The sequence below is a fragment of the Heptranchias perlo genome, chromosome 15 (genome assembly GCF_035084215.1).
Source record: "Heptranchias perlo isolate sHepPer1 chromosome 15, sHepPer1.hap1, whole genome shotgun sequence".
Classification (NCBI taxonomy): Eukaryota; Metazoa; Chordata; class Chondrichthyes; order Hexanchiformes; family Hexanchidae; genus Heptranchias; species Heptranchias perlo.
The window spans coordinates 59,114,510-59,129,667 of NC_090339.1; the positions used below are offsets into that span (position 1 = coordinate 59,114,510).

Below are 15,158 nucleotides of genomic sequence, written 5' to 3' on the forward strand. Positions count from 1 at the left end.
AAACATGGGCAAGGAAACCTCCTGCTGATTACCACCTACCGTCCTCCCTCAGCTGATGAATCAGTCCTCCTCCATGTTGAACACCACTTGGAGGAAGCACTGAGGGTAGCAAGGGCACAGAATGTACCCTGGGTGGGAGACTTCAATGTCCATCACCAAGAGTGGCTTGGTAACACCACTACTGACCGAGCCGGCCGAGCCCTGAAGGACACAGCTGCCAGACTGGGCCTGCGGCAGGTGGTGAGCGAACCAACACGAGGGAAAAACTTACTTGACCTCGTCCTCACCAATCTACCTGTCGCAAATGCATTTGTCCATGACAGTATTGGTAGGCGTGACCACCGCACAGTCCTCGTGGAGATGAAATCCCGTCTTTGCACTGAGGACACCATCCAACGTGTTGTGTGGCACTATCGCCGTGTTAAATGGGATAGATTCAGAACAGATCCAGCAGCTCAAATCCCCCACCATCAACATCCTGGGGGTCACCATTGACCAGAAACTTAACTGGACCAGCCATATAAATACTGTGGCTACAAGAGCAGGTCAGAGGCTGGGTATTCTGCGGCGAGTGACTCACCTCCTGACTCCCCAAAGCCTTTCCACCAGCTACAAGGCACAAGTCAGGTGTGTGATGGAGTATTCTCCACTTTCCTGGATGAGTGCAGCTCCAACAACACTCAAGAAGCTTTTCACCATCCAGGACAAAGCAGCCCGCTTGATTGGCACCCCATCCACCACCCTAAACATTCACTCCCTTCACCACCGGCGCACTGTGGCTGCAGTGTGTACCATCCACAGGATGCACTGCAGCAACTCGCCAAGGCTTCTTCGACAGCACCTCCCAAACCCGCGACCTCTACCACCTAGAAGGACAACAGCAGCAGGCAGATGGGAACAACACCACCTGCACGTTCCCCTCCAAGTCACACACCATTCCGACTTGGAAATACATCGCCGTTCCTTCATCGTCGCTAGGAACTCCCTAACAGCACTGTGGGAAAACCTTCACCACACAGGCTGCAGCGGTTCAAGAAGGCGGCTCACCACCACCTTCTCAAGGGATGGGCAATAAATGCTGGCTATGCCAGTAACACCCACATCTCATGAACGAATAAAAAAAAATTGGCTGCCGCCTTTCCTACATTGCAATAGTGACTACACTTTATGAATACTTCATTGGCTGTAAAGCACTTGGGGAGGTCATGAGGCACTATATAAGTTTGTTCTATTAAGTGGCGTAGCTTTCATAAGAACATAAGAACATAAGAAATTGGAGCAGGAGTAGGCCAATCGGCCCCTCGAGCCTGCTCCGCCATTCAATAAGATCATGGCTGATCTGATCCCAACCACAAATCTAAAGAACACAAGAAGTCGGAGCAGGACCCGGCCACACAGCCCCTGGGCCCACTCCGCCACCCACAGGGCATTGACCGATCCGAACTCAGCTTCATGTCCAATTTCCTGCCCGCTCCCCATAACCCCTAATTCCCTTTACTTCTAGGAAACTGTCTATTTCTGTTTTAAATTTATCTAATGATGTAGCTTCCACAGCTTCCTGGGGCAGCAAATTCCACAGACCTACCACCCTCTGAGTGAAGAAGTTTCTCCTCATCTCAGTTTTGAAAGAGCAGCCCCTTATTCTAAGATTATGCCCCCTAGTTCTAGTTTCACCCATCTTTGGGAACATCCTTACTGCATCCACCCGATCAAGACCCTTCACAATCTTATATGTTTCAATAAGATCGCCTCTCATTCTTCTGAACTCCAATGAGTAGAGTCCCAATCTACTCAACCTCTCCTCATATGTCCGCCCCCTCATCCCCGGGATTAACCGAGTGAACCTTCTTTGTACTGCCTCGAGAGCAAGTATGTCTTTTCTTAAGTGTGGAGACCAAAACTGTATGCAGTATTCCAGGTGCGGTCTCACCAATACCTTATATAACTGCAGCAATACCTCCTTGTTTTTATATTCTATCCCCCTAGCAATAAAAGCCAACATTCCGTTGGCTTTCTTGATCACCTGCTGCACCTGCATACCAACTTTTTGATTTTCTTGCACTAGGACCCCCAGATCCCTTTGTACTGCAGTACTTTCCAGTCTCTCGCCATTAAGAAAATAACTTGCTCTCTGATTTTTCCTGCCAAAGTGCATAACCTCACATTTTCCAATATTATATTGCATCTGCCAAATCTCCGCCCACTCACCCAGCCTGTCTATATCCCCTTGCAGGTTTTTTATGTCCTCCTCACTCTCTACTTTCCCTCCCATCTTTGTATCATCTGCAAATTTTGATATGTTGCACTCGGTCCCCTCCTCCAAATCGTTAATATAGATTGTAAAGAGTTGGGGACCCAGCACCGACCCCTGTGGAACACCACTGGTTACTGGTTGCCAGTCCGAAAATGAACCATTTATCCCAACTCTCTGCTTCCTGTTCGATAACCAATCCTCCACCCATGCCAGAATATTACCCCCAATCCCGTGATTTTTTATCTTAAGTAATAATCTTTTATGTGGCACCTTGTCGAATGCCTTCTGGAAGTCTAAATACACTATGTCCACTGGTTCCCCTTTATCCACCCTATACGTTATATCCTCGAAGAACTCAAGCAAATTTGTCAGACATGACTTCCCCTTCATAAAGCCATGCTGACTTTGTCCTATTAAATTATGCTTATCTAAATGTTCCGTTACTGTCTCCTTAATAATAGACTCCAAAATTTTACCCACCACAGATGTTAAGCTAACTGGCCTATAATTTCCAGCCTTCTGCCTACTACCCTTTTTAAATAACGGTGTTACATTAGCAGTTTTCCAATCTGCCGGGACCTCTCCTGAGTCCAGGGAATTTTGGAAAACTATCACCAAAGCATCCACAATCCCTACTGCCACTTCCCTCAAGACCCTAGGATGGAAGCCATCAGGTCCAGGGGATTTATCCGCCTTGAGTCCCATTATTTTACTGAGTACCATCTCCTGAGTGATTTTAATCGTATTTAGCTCCTCCCCCCCGAGAGTCCCCTGTTTGTCCAGTGTTGGGATATTCTTAGTGTCCTCTACTGTAAAGACTGAAACAAAATATTTGTTCAGCATTTTTGCCATCTCCATGTTTCCCACCATTAATTTCCCGGTCTCATCCTCGAAGGGACCTACGTTTGCCTTAGCCACCCTTTTTCTTTTTATATAACTATAGAAACTCTTGCTATCTGTTTTTATATTTTTTGCTAATTTCTTTTCATAATCTGTCAAGATTTGAGGGTCCCCTGCAAGAGCTGATCTGTGACCCCTCTCCTTCCGCTGAACTGTCGCACCGGACTATTATTCTAGGCGATCTGGGCATGTAATTCCCTGGAAAATTCAGAAATTTACGCGAAAATGATGCAATCTGTCTGGTGCATTTCCTTATTCTATTTATTGTTGTTTAATACACTCAAAGGAAATGTTCCAATTATATCCAGACAAGTCCACTTACCTCATCCCTCGATCCCAATGAGATTCAGATGGTTCAATACTGCAATCCTGGTTTTTATGGAGTCAATAAAACTGTTTGATACAACTTTATCTGTGCTTTCCTCTCAAAGTTTCTTTTTCTGCTGGTGCGTTTCTGTGGATGAAATTCCTGTTTTGCTATTAGCCAAAATATAGATAAAGAGGATACAGCAATGAGAGGAAATGTCAGCTCCTTTCTTCCCCTCTCTGTTATTCCTTGTCTATCTCTGTTGGCTACATTTTAGCCCATTGTCTATGAATGGGTGAAAACCTAGCTGTTATTGTGGATGTCATGATGAGCCTTTATAAAACGCAGGTTCGACCACAACTGCAGTATTGTGTCCAGTTCTGGGCACTGCGCTTTAGAAAAGATGTGAAGGCCTTAGCGAGGGTGCGGAAAAGATTCACTAGAATGATTCCAGGGATGAGGGACTTTAGTTACGTGGATAGACTGGAGAAACTGGGGTTGTTCTCCTTGGAACAGAGAAGGTTGAGAGGAGATTTCATAGAGGTGTCATGAAGGGTCTAGACAGAATAGATAGAAACTGTTCCCATTGGTGGAAGGGTCGAGAACCAGAGGACATAGATTTAAGGGTGATTGGCAAAAGAACCAAAGGTGACATGAGGAGAAACTTTTTTATGCAGCGAGTGGTTAGTATCTGGAATACACTGCCCGAGGGGGTGGTGGAGGCAGATTCAATTGTAGCTTTCAAAAGGGAACTGGATAAGTACTTGAAAGGAAAAAATTTGTAGGGCTACGGGGATAGGGCGGGGGAGTGGGACTAGCTGAATTGCTCTTGCATAGAGCTGGCATGGACTTGATGGGCCAAATGGCCTCCTTGCTGCTGTAACCTTTCTATGATTCTATCACACTATCATTTTATTTTTCTTTCTCAATAACACTATCCTCTTTTCCTGTTACTCCTGATGCTTTCTCAATCACTCCAGTGAACTCTGAACTCATGTTATTTTCCTCTAGTGTTCTTCCAATTGCTGCCTTTTCCTCCAATGGCATGTCAGACGTGGCAGCAGTCTTGCCTCTGTGTCAGAAGGTTGTGGGTTCAAGTCCCACTCCAGCGACTTGAGCACATAATCTAGGCTGACACATCCAGTGCAGTACTGAGGGAGTGCTGAATTGTTGGAGTTGCTGTCAATCAGATGAGACGTTAAACCACGGCTCCTTCTGCCCTCTCAAGTGGACGTAAAAGATCCCATGGCACTATTTCAAACATGAACAGGGGAGTTGTCCCCGGTGTTCTGGCCGACATTTATCCCTTAACCAACATTATTAAAACAAATGATCTGGTCATTATCACATTGCTGTTTGTGGGATCTTGCTGTGTGCAAATTGGCTGCTGGGTTTCCAAGGTATTTTGATGTAATGTATAAACAAACAGAATATAGTTTCAGTGAAATTCAATCTAATTTTTCTTGCTCATCCTAGCATCAAAAACAATAAAGTATGTCACTCTTATCCATTAGTGAGTTAAATTCACTGTAAGTTAGACCATAAGAGATAGGAGCAGGAGTAGGCCATTCGGCCCCTCGAGACTGCTCCGCCATTTAATGACATCATGGCTGATCTAATTTTTACCTCAACTCTACTTTCCCACCTTTTCCCCATATCCTTTGACTCCCTTGCTGATCAAAAATTTGTCTAACTCAGCCTTGAATGTATTCAATGACTCAGCCTTCACAGCTTTTTGGGGTAAAGAATTCCAAAGATTCATGACCCTCTGGGAGAAGAAATTCCTCCTCATTTCCGTCTTAAACGGGCGACCCCTTATTCTGAGACTATGCCCCCTAGTTTTAGATTCCCCCATAAGGGGTAACATCCTCTCAGCATCTACCCTATCGAGTCCCTTCAGAATCTTACATGTTTCAATAAGATCTCCTCTCATTCTTCTAAACTCCAATGAGTATAGACCCAACCTGTTCAATCATTCCTCATAAGGCAACCCTTCCATACCCGGAATCAATCTAGTGAACCTTCTCTGAACTGCCTCCAATGCAAGTATGTCCTTCCTTAAATAAGGGCACCAGAACTGTACGCAGTACTCCAGGTGTGGTCTCACCAGCACCCTGTACAGTTGTAGCATGACTTCCCTGCTTTTATACTCCATCCCCCTAGAAATAAAGGCCAATATTCCGTTTGCCTTCCGGATTACCTGCTGCACATGTATGTTGACTTTTTGTGTTTCATGTACGAGGACACCCAGATCCCTCTGTACCGCAGCATTTTGTAGTATTTCTCCATTCAAATAATATTTTGCTTTTTTATTTTTCCTCCCAAAGTGGATGACTTCACATTTTCCCACATTATATTCCATCTGCCAAATTTTTGCCCATTCACTTAACCTGTCAATATCCCCTCACAGACACTTTGTTCCTCATCGCAACTTGCTTTTCCACCTATCTTTGTATCATCAGCAAATTTGGCCACAAGACACTCTGTTCCTTCATCCAAGTCATTGATGTATATTGTAAATAGTTGAGGCCTCAGCACTGAGCCCTGCGGCACCCCACTAGTTACAAATTGCCATTTTGAAAATGACCCTTTTATCCCGACTCTTTGTTTTTTGTTAGTCAATCCTCTATCCATGCCAGTATATTACCCCCAACACCATGAGCTCTTATCATGTGCAATAATCTTTTATGTGGCACCTTATCGAATGTCTTTTGCAAATCCAAATATACTGCATCATTGCTTCCCCTTTATCCACCCTGCCCGTTACTTCCTCAAACAACTCTAATAAATTTGTCAGACATGATTTCCCCTTCATAAAACTATGTTGACTCTGCTTGATTGTATTATGAGTCTCCAAATGTCCTGCTACTACTTCCTTAATAATGGATTCTAGCATTTTCCCAATGACAGATGTTAGGCTAACTGGTCTATAGTTACCCGTTTTCTGTCTCACTCCCTTCTTGAATAGGGGTGTTACATTTGCGGTTTTCCAATCTGCTGTGACCTTTCCAGAATTTAGTGTATTCTGGAAGATTACAACCAATGCATCCACTATCTCTGTAACCACTTCCTTTAAGACCCTCAGATGCAAGCCATCAGGTCCAGGGGACTTGTCAGCCTTTAGACCCATTAGTTTACCTAGTACTTTTTCTCTAGTGATAGTGATTGTTTTTAGTTCCTCCCTCCCCTTTGCCCCTTGATTTTCTACTATTATTGTTATGTTATTAGTGTCTTCCACTGTGAAGACAGATACAAAATATCTGTTCAATTTCTCTGCCATTTCCTTATTTTCCATTATTATTTCCCCAGTCTCATCCTCTAAGGGACCAATGTTTACTTTAGCTACCCTCTTCCTTTTTATATACTTGTAGAAGCTTTTACTTTCAGTTTTTATATTTCTTGCTAGTTTACTCTCATAATTTATTTTCTCCCTCTTTATTATTCTTTTAGTCATCCTTTGCTGGTTTTTAAAAGTTTTCCCAATCTTCAGGCTTTGCCATGTTGTATGCTTTTTCTTTTAACCTGATACCATCCTTGACTTCCTTAGTTAGCCATGGTTGGTTCACCCTTTTTGTGGAATCTTTCCTCCTCACAGGGATATATTTTTGTTGCGAGTCATAAAATATCTTTTTAAATGTTTGCCACTGCTTATCCACCATCATACCATCTAATCTGTTTACCCAGTCCACTTTAGCCAATTCCGCCCTCATTCCTTTATAATTGCCCTTATTTAAGTTTAACACAGTAGTTTCAGACCCAAGATCCTCACTCTCAAACTGGATGTGAAATTCTATCATGTTATGATCACTGCTTCCCAAGGGATCCTTTACTTTGAAATCATTAATTAATCCTGTTTTGTTACCCATTACCAAATCCAAAATGGCCCGTTGTGCTCCCCGATCCTCCAATGGCGCATTTACACCAGAATTCACTGGAAAAATAATGGCCCAGAATTTGCTGAAGTGTGGCATCTCACGGCATGCCCCGTTAGTTACATTATTTTCCCTCACTCTTCAGCTTGAAAATCTTTTGCCCTGTAGCTTGCTGGAAGTGCGAGCTGATAACGGCGCAGCAAGAGCAACGGTGCATCTGGGACTTTACTGTACGATGGGACCAACTGTCTATCTGCTTAACCAATGAGAATTATGTGGAGATGCCGGTGATGGACTGGGGTTGACAATTGTAAACAATTTTACAACACCAAGTTATAGTCCAACAATTTTTATTTGAAATCTACAAGCTTTCGGAGGCTTCCTCCTTCGTCAGGTAAATTTACCTGACGAAGGAGGAAGCCTCCGAAAGCTTGTAGATTTCAAATAAAAATTGTTGGACTATAACTTGGTGTTGTAAAATTGTTTACAATGAAAATTAAGGATTGAGAAAGAAACAGAGGAACGACGGAGGAGGTGAATTAGAGAATTGAAAAGAGGGAACGAAAGATTGGGAGAAAAGGAGACAGAAGGGAACAGTAAGAAAAGATTTAAAAAATCTCTAACAACAATTTATTACCTGTAGGAATGAGACTTCACCATTTAAATTGTTCCCTTTCTGTGCTGGAGAGGTTGATTGGTATTGCAGGAAGGTACATCTCATTAAAAAGGTACTTATGCTGTCAATTACCAGCATTAACTTTCTATGGCGAGTTCAATGGGCAATTAACGTGCAAATGTAGCAAAATAGGAGCAAGAATTGGCCATTCGGCCCTTCGGGTCTGCTCCGCCATTCAAAATGATCATGGCTGATCGTCTAACTCAATACCCTTTTCCCGCTTTTTCCCCATACCCCTTGATCTCTTTGCCATTAAGAAATATATCTATCTCCTTCTTGAATACATCTAATGACTTGGCCTCCACTGCCTTCTGTGGTAGAGAATTCCACAGGTTCACCACCCTGAGTGAAGAAATTTCTCCTCATCTCAGTTCTAAATGGTATCCCCTGACACTGTGACCCCTGGTTCTGGACTCCCCAGCCATCGGGAACATCCTCCCTGCATCTAGTCTGTGCAGTGCTGTTAGAATTTTATATGTTTCGATGAGATCACCTCTTATTCTTCTAGACTCGAGTGAATATAGGCCTAGTCGACCCAATCTCTCCTCATACGTCAGTCCTGCCATTCCAGGAATCAGTCTGGTAAACCTTCGTTGCACTCCCTCCATGGCAAGGACATCCTTCCTCAGATAAGGAGACCAAAACTGCACATAATACTCCAGATGTGGTCTCACCAAGGCCCTGTATAACTGCAGTAAGACATCCCTGCTCCTGTACTCAAATCCTCTTGCAATGAAGGCCAACATACCATTTGCCTTCCTAACTGCTTGCTGCACCTGAATGCTCGCTTTCAGCGACTGGTGTACAAGGACACCCAGGTCTTGTTGCACCTCCCCTTTTCCCAATCTATCACCATTCAGATAATGTCTTTCTGTTTTTACAACCAAAGTGGATAACCTCACATTTATCCACGTTATACTGCATCTGCTATGCTCTTGCCACTCACCCAACTTGTCTAAATCACATTGGAGCCTCTTTGCATCCTCCTCACAGCTCACATTCCACCCCAGCTTTGTGTCGTCTACAAACTTGGAAATGTTACATCTAGTTCCTCCATCCAAATCATTGATATATATTGTGAATAGCTGGGGCCCAAGCACTGATCCCTGCGGTACCCCACTAGTCACTGCCTGCCACCTGGAAAAAGACCCATTTATTCCTACTCTGTTTCCTGTCTGTCAACCAATTCTCAATCCATGCCAGTATATTCCCCCCAATCCCATGTGCTTTAATTTTGCATACTAACCTCTTGTGTGGGACCTTATCAAAAGCCTTCTGAAAATCCAAATACACAACATCCACTGGTTCTCCCCTATCTATTCTACTAGTTACATCCTCAAAAAACTCCAGTATATTTGTTAAGTATGATTTCCCTTTCATAAACCCATGCTGACATTGTCCAATCCCGTTAATGCCCTCCAAGTGTTCTGTTATCACATCTTTTATAATAGACTAGCATTTTCCCCACTACTGATGTTAGGCTAACTGGCCCGTAATTCCGTGTTTTTTCCTCCCCCTCCTTTTTTAAATAGTGGGGTTACATTTGCTACCCTCCAATCTGTAGGAACTGTTCCAGAGTCTATAGAATTTTGGAAGATGATCACCAATGCATCCACTATTTCCAAGGCCACTTCCTTTAGTACTCTGGGATGTAGATTATCAGGCCCTGGGGATTTGTCAGCCTTTAGCCCCATTAATTTCCCCAGCACTATTTTTTTTACTAATACTGGTTTCCTTCAGTTCCTCCCTCTCACTAGACCCTTGGTTCCCTAACATTTCTGGCAGGTTATTTGTGTCCTCCTTTGTGAAGACAGAACTAAAGTATGTGTTTAATTGTTCTGCCAGTTCTTTGTTCCCCATTTCTGACTGTAAGGGACCTGCATTTGTCTTCACTAATCTTTTTCTCTTGACATATTTATAGAAGCTTGTACAGTCAGTTTTTAACATTCCCTGCTAGTTTACTCTCAGACTATATTTTTCCCCTCTTAATCAATCTCTTTGTCCACCTTTGCTGAATTCTGAACTGCTCCCAATCCTCAGGCTTGCCGCTTTTTCTGGCAATTTTATATGTCTCCTCTTTGGATCTAATACTATCCCTAATTTCTTTTGTAAGCCACGGTTGAGCCACCTTTCCTGTTTTATTTTTGTGCCAGACAGGAATGAATAATTGTTGTAATTCCTGCACACGTCTTTTAAATATTAGCCATTGCCTATCCACTGTCATCCCTTTTAGTAAAGTTCCCCAATCTATCATAGCCAACTCGCACCTCATACTTTTGTAATTTCCTTTATTTAGATTCATGAAACACACTCGTGGAGATTTGTAATTCAGGGGGTATCGCTTCCTCACAAATTGCTGGATGATTTATACATTAATAACGGTGAGCACTATTAAACTCAGCATTATTTTGGCAGCAAATTCTGGGCCAATTACAATTTGCCACAGTGAGCTGTGTGACCAATGGATAATTAAGAATTCATTTCAATTGTTGATTTCTGCATCTATTTCAACTGATAGATTGTATAAATACTCTATGGGAGTGTAATGTCAATTATAGTTTAAAAAAAAAACCCAATTAATCTAATTTTCAAAAGAGAGTCTTGTACAGCACAAGAGGAGGCCATTCTGCCCATCGTGCCTGTGCCGGCTCTTTGAAAGAGCTAGCCAATTCGTCCCATTCCCTTTGCTCTTTCCCCATAGCCCTGTAAATTTTTTTCCCTTCAAGTATTTATCTGATTCCTTTTTGAAAGTTACTATTTAATCTGCTTTCACCACCCTTTCTGGCAGTGCATTCCAGATCGTTACAAATCAAGAGGGATGAAGATTTCAGCAGGTGGAAAATAAAGGTATTCTTGGATCACATGTGCAAACACCGTAAAAACCCGAACAAGTAGCTCATTGTGCTGGTGCATGGTTGGATGAGTTTTGCAGTCAACGTCCCCCTCTACCAGTGGTCATTGAGGTCAAATTATACAGACCTTGTGAGAAATTTTGCAATGAGATTTCTGAATGCTATATTGGGTATACTTTCAGTTAGGTTGAACAAAATATTTTACGGACAGTAGACATTTTTACACGCCTGGATTCACAATAATGATTGATTATTTGTTTTCAGTTATGTGTTGGCTTGGCATACCATTTACTGTACCAATAACTTGGTTTCAACTCACAGCGTGCGATTTATCTATTTTTCTAAAACACAAGCACTTCTTGCTTATGTTCAAGGCAGTGCATGTACTGGATAGAAAATTTCATATCATTTTTTCCTTAATGTGTTCATAAGTCAAGTCAAAAGCTCGCTCCACTACCTCTGGCATACGTTGCCATGAGAATAAAAGGTATCTATCTTTGTTGCTGTTTTCACATCATCTAAGATATTACCCTTTATTTGGTCTTATGATTTTTTTTAAAAAAGCATTTGTAACAGGAAATGCACATCTAAATCCAAGGATGGTTGCATTGATTGGAGGACATTTTATCATTGGCAAGCGAGACTATTTTTGCCATTTTCCCAAAAAGTAACAAGACAATGCAACATGCCAACAATTTCCATCCTTCTCCATGTGTCCAGCATGAAATCATTTAACTTTCACTTGGTTTGAATTATGCTGGTATGATGTGCCTTTTGTCGTATTTTACCTTGCATCAGTTTGAATTGTGTGCATAGACTCAATATCTACATTTACTCACATAAGCTAACAATTGCATACACTAACTCATTCCCAACTGTCCCAATCTGGAAAAGCCAACGGCAATTTCCATTCATTAAGTCAGCACCAACAATAATATAATTCCTCTCAATATGCTGATGCACAAGCAACAAAATTAAGAAACAATGGGGGGGAAAAAATGGAATAGAAAGCATTGCAAATCTTGAATTTTGTACACTGTGACATCATATCAGCCACCATTTTTATAACCATGGTAACCACATACAGAACATTCCATCATTTTACTAGGTAAATCCAACAAGTCAGTTACTGGCTGCCTAAGAAATCTTTGTTGGATTAATTTAGCCAATTGAAAAATATTTAAAACTGATTTAAATTGTGACTTTGTAGTAAATTAGCAGAAAGTAACTTTTGTCCTACAGTCAGCAGAGGAAGATCAAACTTTATTAATTGAAACTGCTGGCATACAAAATATATTGCACTTCAACCGAACAATATCAACATAAAACCAAATTATTTGTTTTCACTACTATGTACAGAGAAAAATATTGCCCCTGTTGCAGATTCATACACTGTAAGGTCAATCTACCTTTGTTAATCATCTATACTAAGTTAACACAATAGCCCATAGTGGACAGGTACATAAACAAAGCTTTTTTCCTCCCCAAATACTGTACATTCCCAAAAATAAATAACTACAAATCATCAGTTTGGCAACAATCTTCAGGCATTTTATGCCTTTCAAACAATACACTATTTAATTCTTTACGTTTACCCTTGTACATTAAATGCAGAGGTGTAAAGAAAAAAGTGCCCTCCCACATTGACCGATCAATGCCATACAAACTTCAGTGCAAGGATTTCTGATCCTTTACTGTTCAGCTAGATGCATATATAAGGAAAATCATGAAAAGCATGCATTCTTCTGTAAAGGTTCCCCGATATTTAACCACACTTTATCTACATACATGTATAATACAATGTTACTGTCTTCTGCTCGTTTAGCTTCCCTGATTTCTGCAACTATAGTAAGGTTACCCCCTTCTGGCAAGTTATATTGAAGGCACAGATCAAACAATATACTTTTTTTTTAAAAAAGGAGTTTTGCTAAGTGAAATGAAAACTGTTACATCACAAATGTTCCACCTGTCCACCAAAAGACAAAGTGGACCATGTGCATCAATTATGCACAAATGAGTTTTATGTCTTTGGCCTAATAGGTTTCTCTAAATGACATGTAAGCATCTGGTTTGTATGGTTAATGAAAGGAAATTAAGAGAACACATCACTCTACAGGTACGCGCTTTAAGATACTCCGTTCACCAGCACTTGCTGGTTGTCTGTAGGGCTCTCGGGCTTCTCTTTCTTTTGAGCATGCTCCTTGCCGACGCGCTGTCGAGTGCTCTCACCAAAGACATTTGGGCTGTGTGAAGCTTTCGTCATGACACTCCTTTCATTATTGCTGTCAATTCTGATCTGAAACAAATCAGCAAGTGTTCAGAAACTAAATGCTGAATCCATAACATTAATTGTACTTCAGAGACAAGTCTTAATATTGGAACTTAGGGGGACTTTGCAGAAAAAAGTAAAACAGTTGATAAAATTAGAACTGTATTAAACTGGTTGCATAACTTTAAAGATTTCAGCACACCCAACAGAATACTACTTGAATAGATAGATTTTTCCATACATATTCTTGACAGTCTCACAGCCCCTGGCCTGACACAGATGAACAGATCAAACCCACAGCCAATGGAGCAAAAACTGGTGATGTTGACAGTCACATACCCATCCTTGTTTTCGACTGATGGAGATACCTAACTTATTAGCCATCGTTTGCCACCTTGGTCAAACATATTTCATCAGGTTAGTGCCTTCAGCTTCTCCAGTGCCCTCCTCGTTGGCCTTCTGTACCCTCTCTGCCACACACATCCTGTCCCACACTAAGCTATGTTCATCCATCACCCTCGTCCCTGATGATCTCCTATGGCTCTCACCTTGACCTTGTTCACAGATTCCCCGTCTACCTTTCCAATCTCTGACAGCCTAACATCCCAGTCCCTGCTCTTTGGTCCTTACATTTGAGCCGTTTTTGCACGCCACCTTCCCCCCCGACCTGTGCACGCCCCCTTCCCCCCCCAAACCTGTGCACGCCCCCTTCCCCCCCCAAACCTGTGCACGCCCCCTTCCCCCCCCCCAAACCTGTGCACGCCCCCTTCCCCCCCCCCAAACCTGTGCACGCCCCCTTCCCCCCCAAACCTGTGCACGCCCCCTTCCCCCCCCAACCTGTGCACGCCCCCTTCCCCCCCCAACCTGTGCACGCCCCCTTCCCCCCACAACCTGTGCACGCCCCCTTCCCCCCACAACCTGTGCACGCCCCCTTCCCCCCCAACCCTCCATCATCAGTGACCAAGCCTTCAGCTGAGCTCCCTCCACCGTATTACTTCTTTCCTCACATTTAAAAGCCTCCTCAAAAACCATGCATTTAGTCACCTCTCCCAACTCCTGTACTAAAGTGTACCATCCATTTAGTGTGAAGCACCTCGGGAGGATTTACTGGATTACATCAACGATACTATATAAGTGCAAGTTCTTGTGGCACGGTTGTTTTGATGTGCTGTGCCATGATGTGGTAGGATGCCGGTTCATTCATACCTGTGATTCCCCATATAGTGGCTTCCCAATCTTGGTAGTGCCAGCAAAAAAAAAGGGAGAAAAGTACAATGATGTTTTAAAACTTGCTGGGACAAAAGTTCAAACAAGTGTCAGGTGTACTTTCTAGGAGATCTCCTAAGCACAAGGTTAAGGATGTAGAAATTTGAAGAACACGTATGTATTGCCTTGCTAGTAATATCACACTTTACATACCCAAATCTTCATATTCAGAAAAAAATAAGCAAAAGAACTAATTTGAAGGCAAGTTAAATGTCAGTGTCCCAAAATGATTACATCATTCACAAGTGAATATTTTAGTAAAAGTGTACACAGTAAGTAAAGAGAAATGCTTCAGTTACTGGGTGTAAAGGATTCCCATCTTCTGTTAAAATGTCTAATAGAACCTTTAAAAAATTTTTTGGTAAGGCATCATAATCTACATGATATAAAAATGAAAAAATGGATTATACAGTATACTGTTATTAAAAGTTTTGTCCTATTTTTAATCTGTCTGTAAATTCCTGGATCCAGTTAGTCTCTTGTGGATCTGCAGATATCAAACCTGTTTACAGGAGCTAGAAATGGTTAAACTATCACTAGAATACTGTATTGTTTACATGTCGCGTATTTTTACCACATGATCTAGCTTTCATGAACTTTGTAAATTACGATTTAAAAAAACCCCTACAGTCCCACCTACTGAGATTGCCTAGTTTGGAGACACATACCAAAATGTCAATCACAATAATGTTAGGGAGAGGCCAACTAAGTTGATTTTAAAAAAAAAACAAGAACTACTGCGAGTTTAAAAAGAACACGCAA

The 15,158-nt window shown here is 42.1% G+C and overlaps 1 protein-coding gene across 4 annotated transcripts in view; it reads right to left on the reverse strand.

Annotated features, from left to right (window-relative positions):
* Window positions 1-12,107: 12,107 nt before the first annotated feature.
* Window positions 12,108-15,158, reverse strand: part of fmr1 (fragile X messenger ribonucleoprotein 1) — a 46,339-nt gene continuing 43,288 nt past the window's right edge. For 3 of the 4 annotated variants that reach the window (XM_067997315.1, XM_067997314.1, XM_067997316.1), the window contains one exon: window positions 12,108-13,157. In XM_067997315.1, the coding sequence (XP_067853416.1) occupies window positions 12,987-13,157 (171 nt within the window). In that variant the 3' untranslated portion in view covers window positions 12,108-12,986. The remainder of the gene's footprint in view (window positions 13,158-15,158) is intronic. The other variant, XM_067997317.1, reaches the window with a different exon arrangement.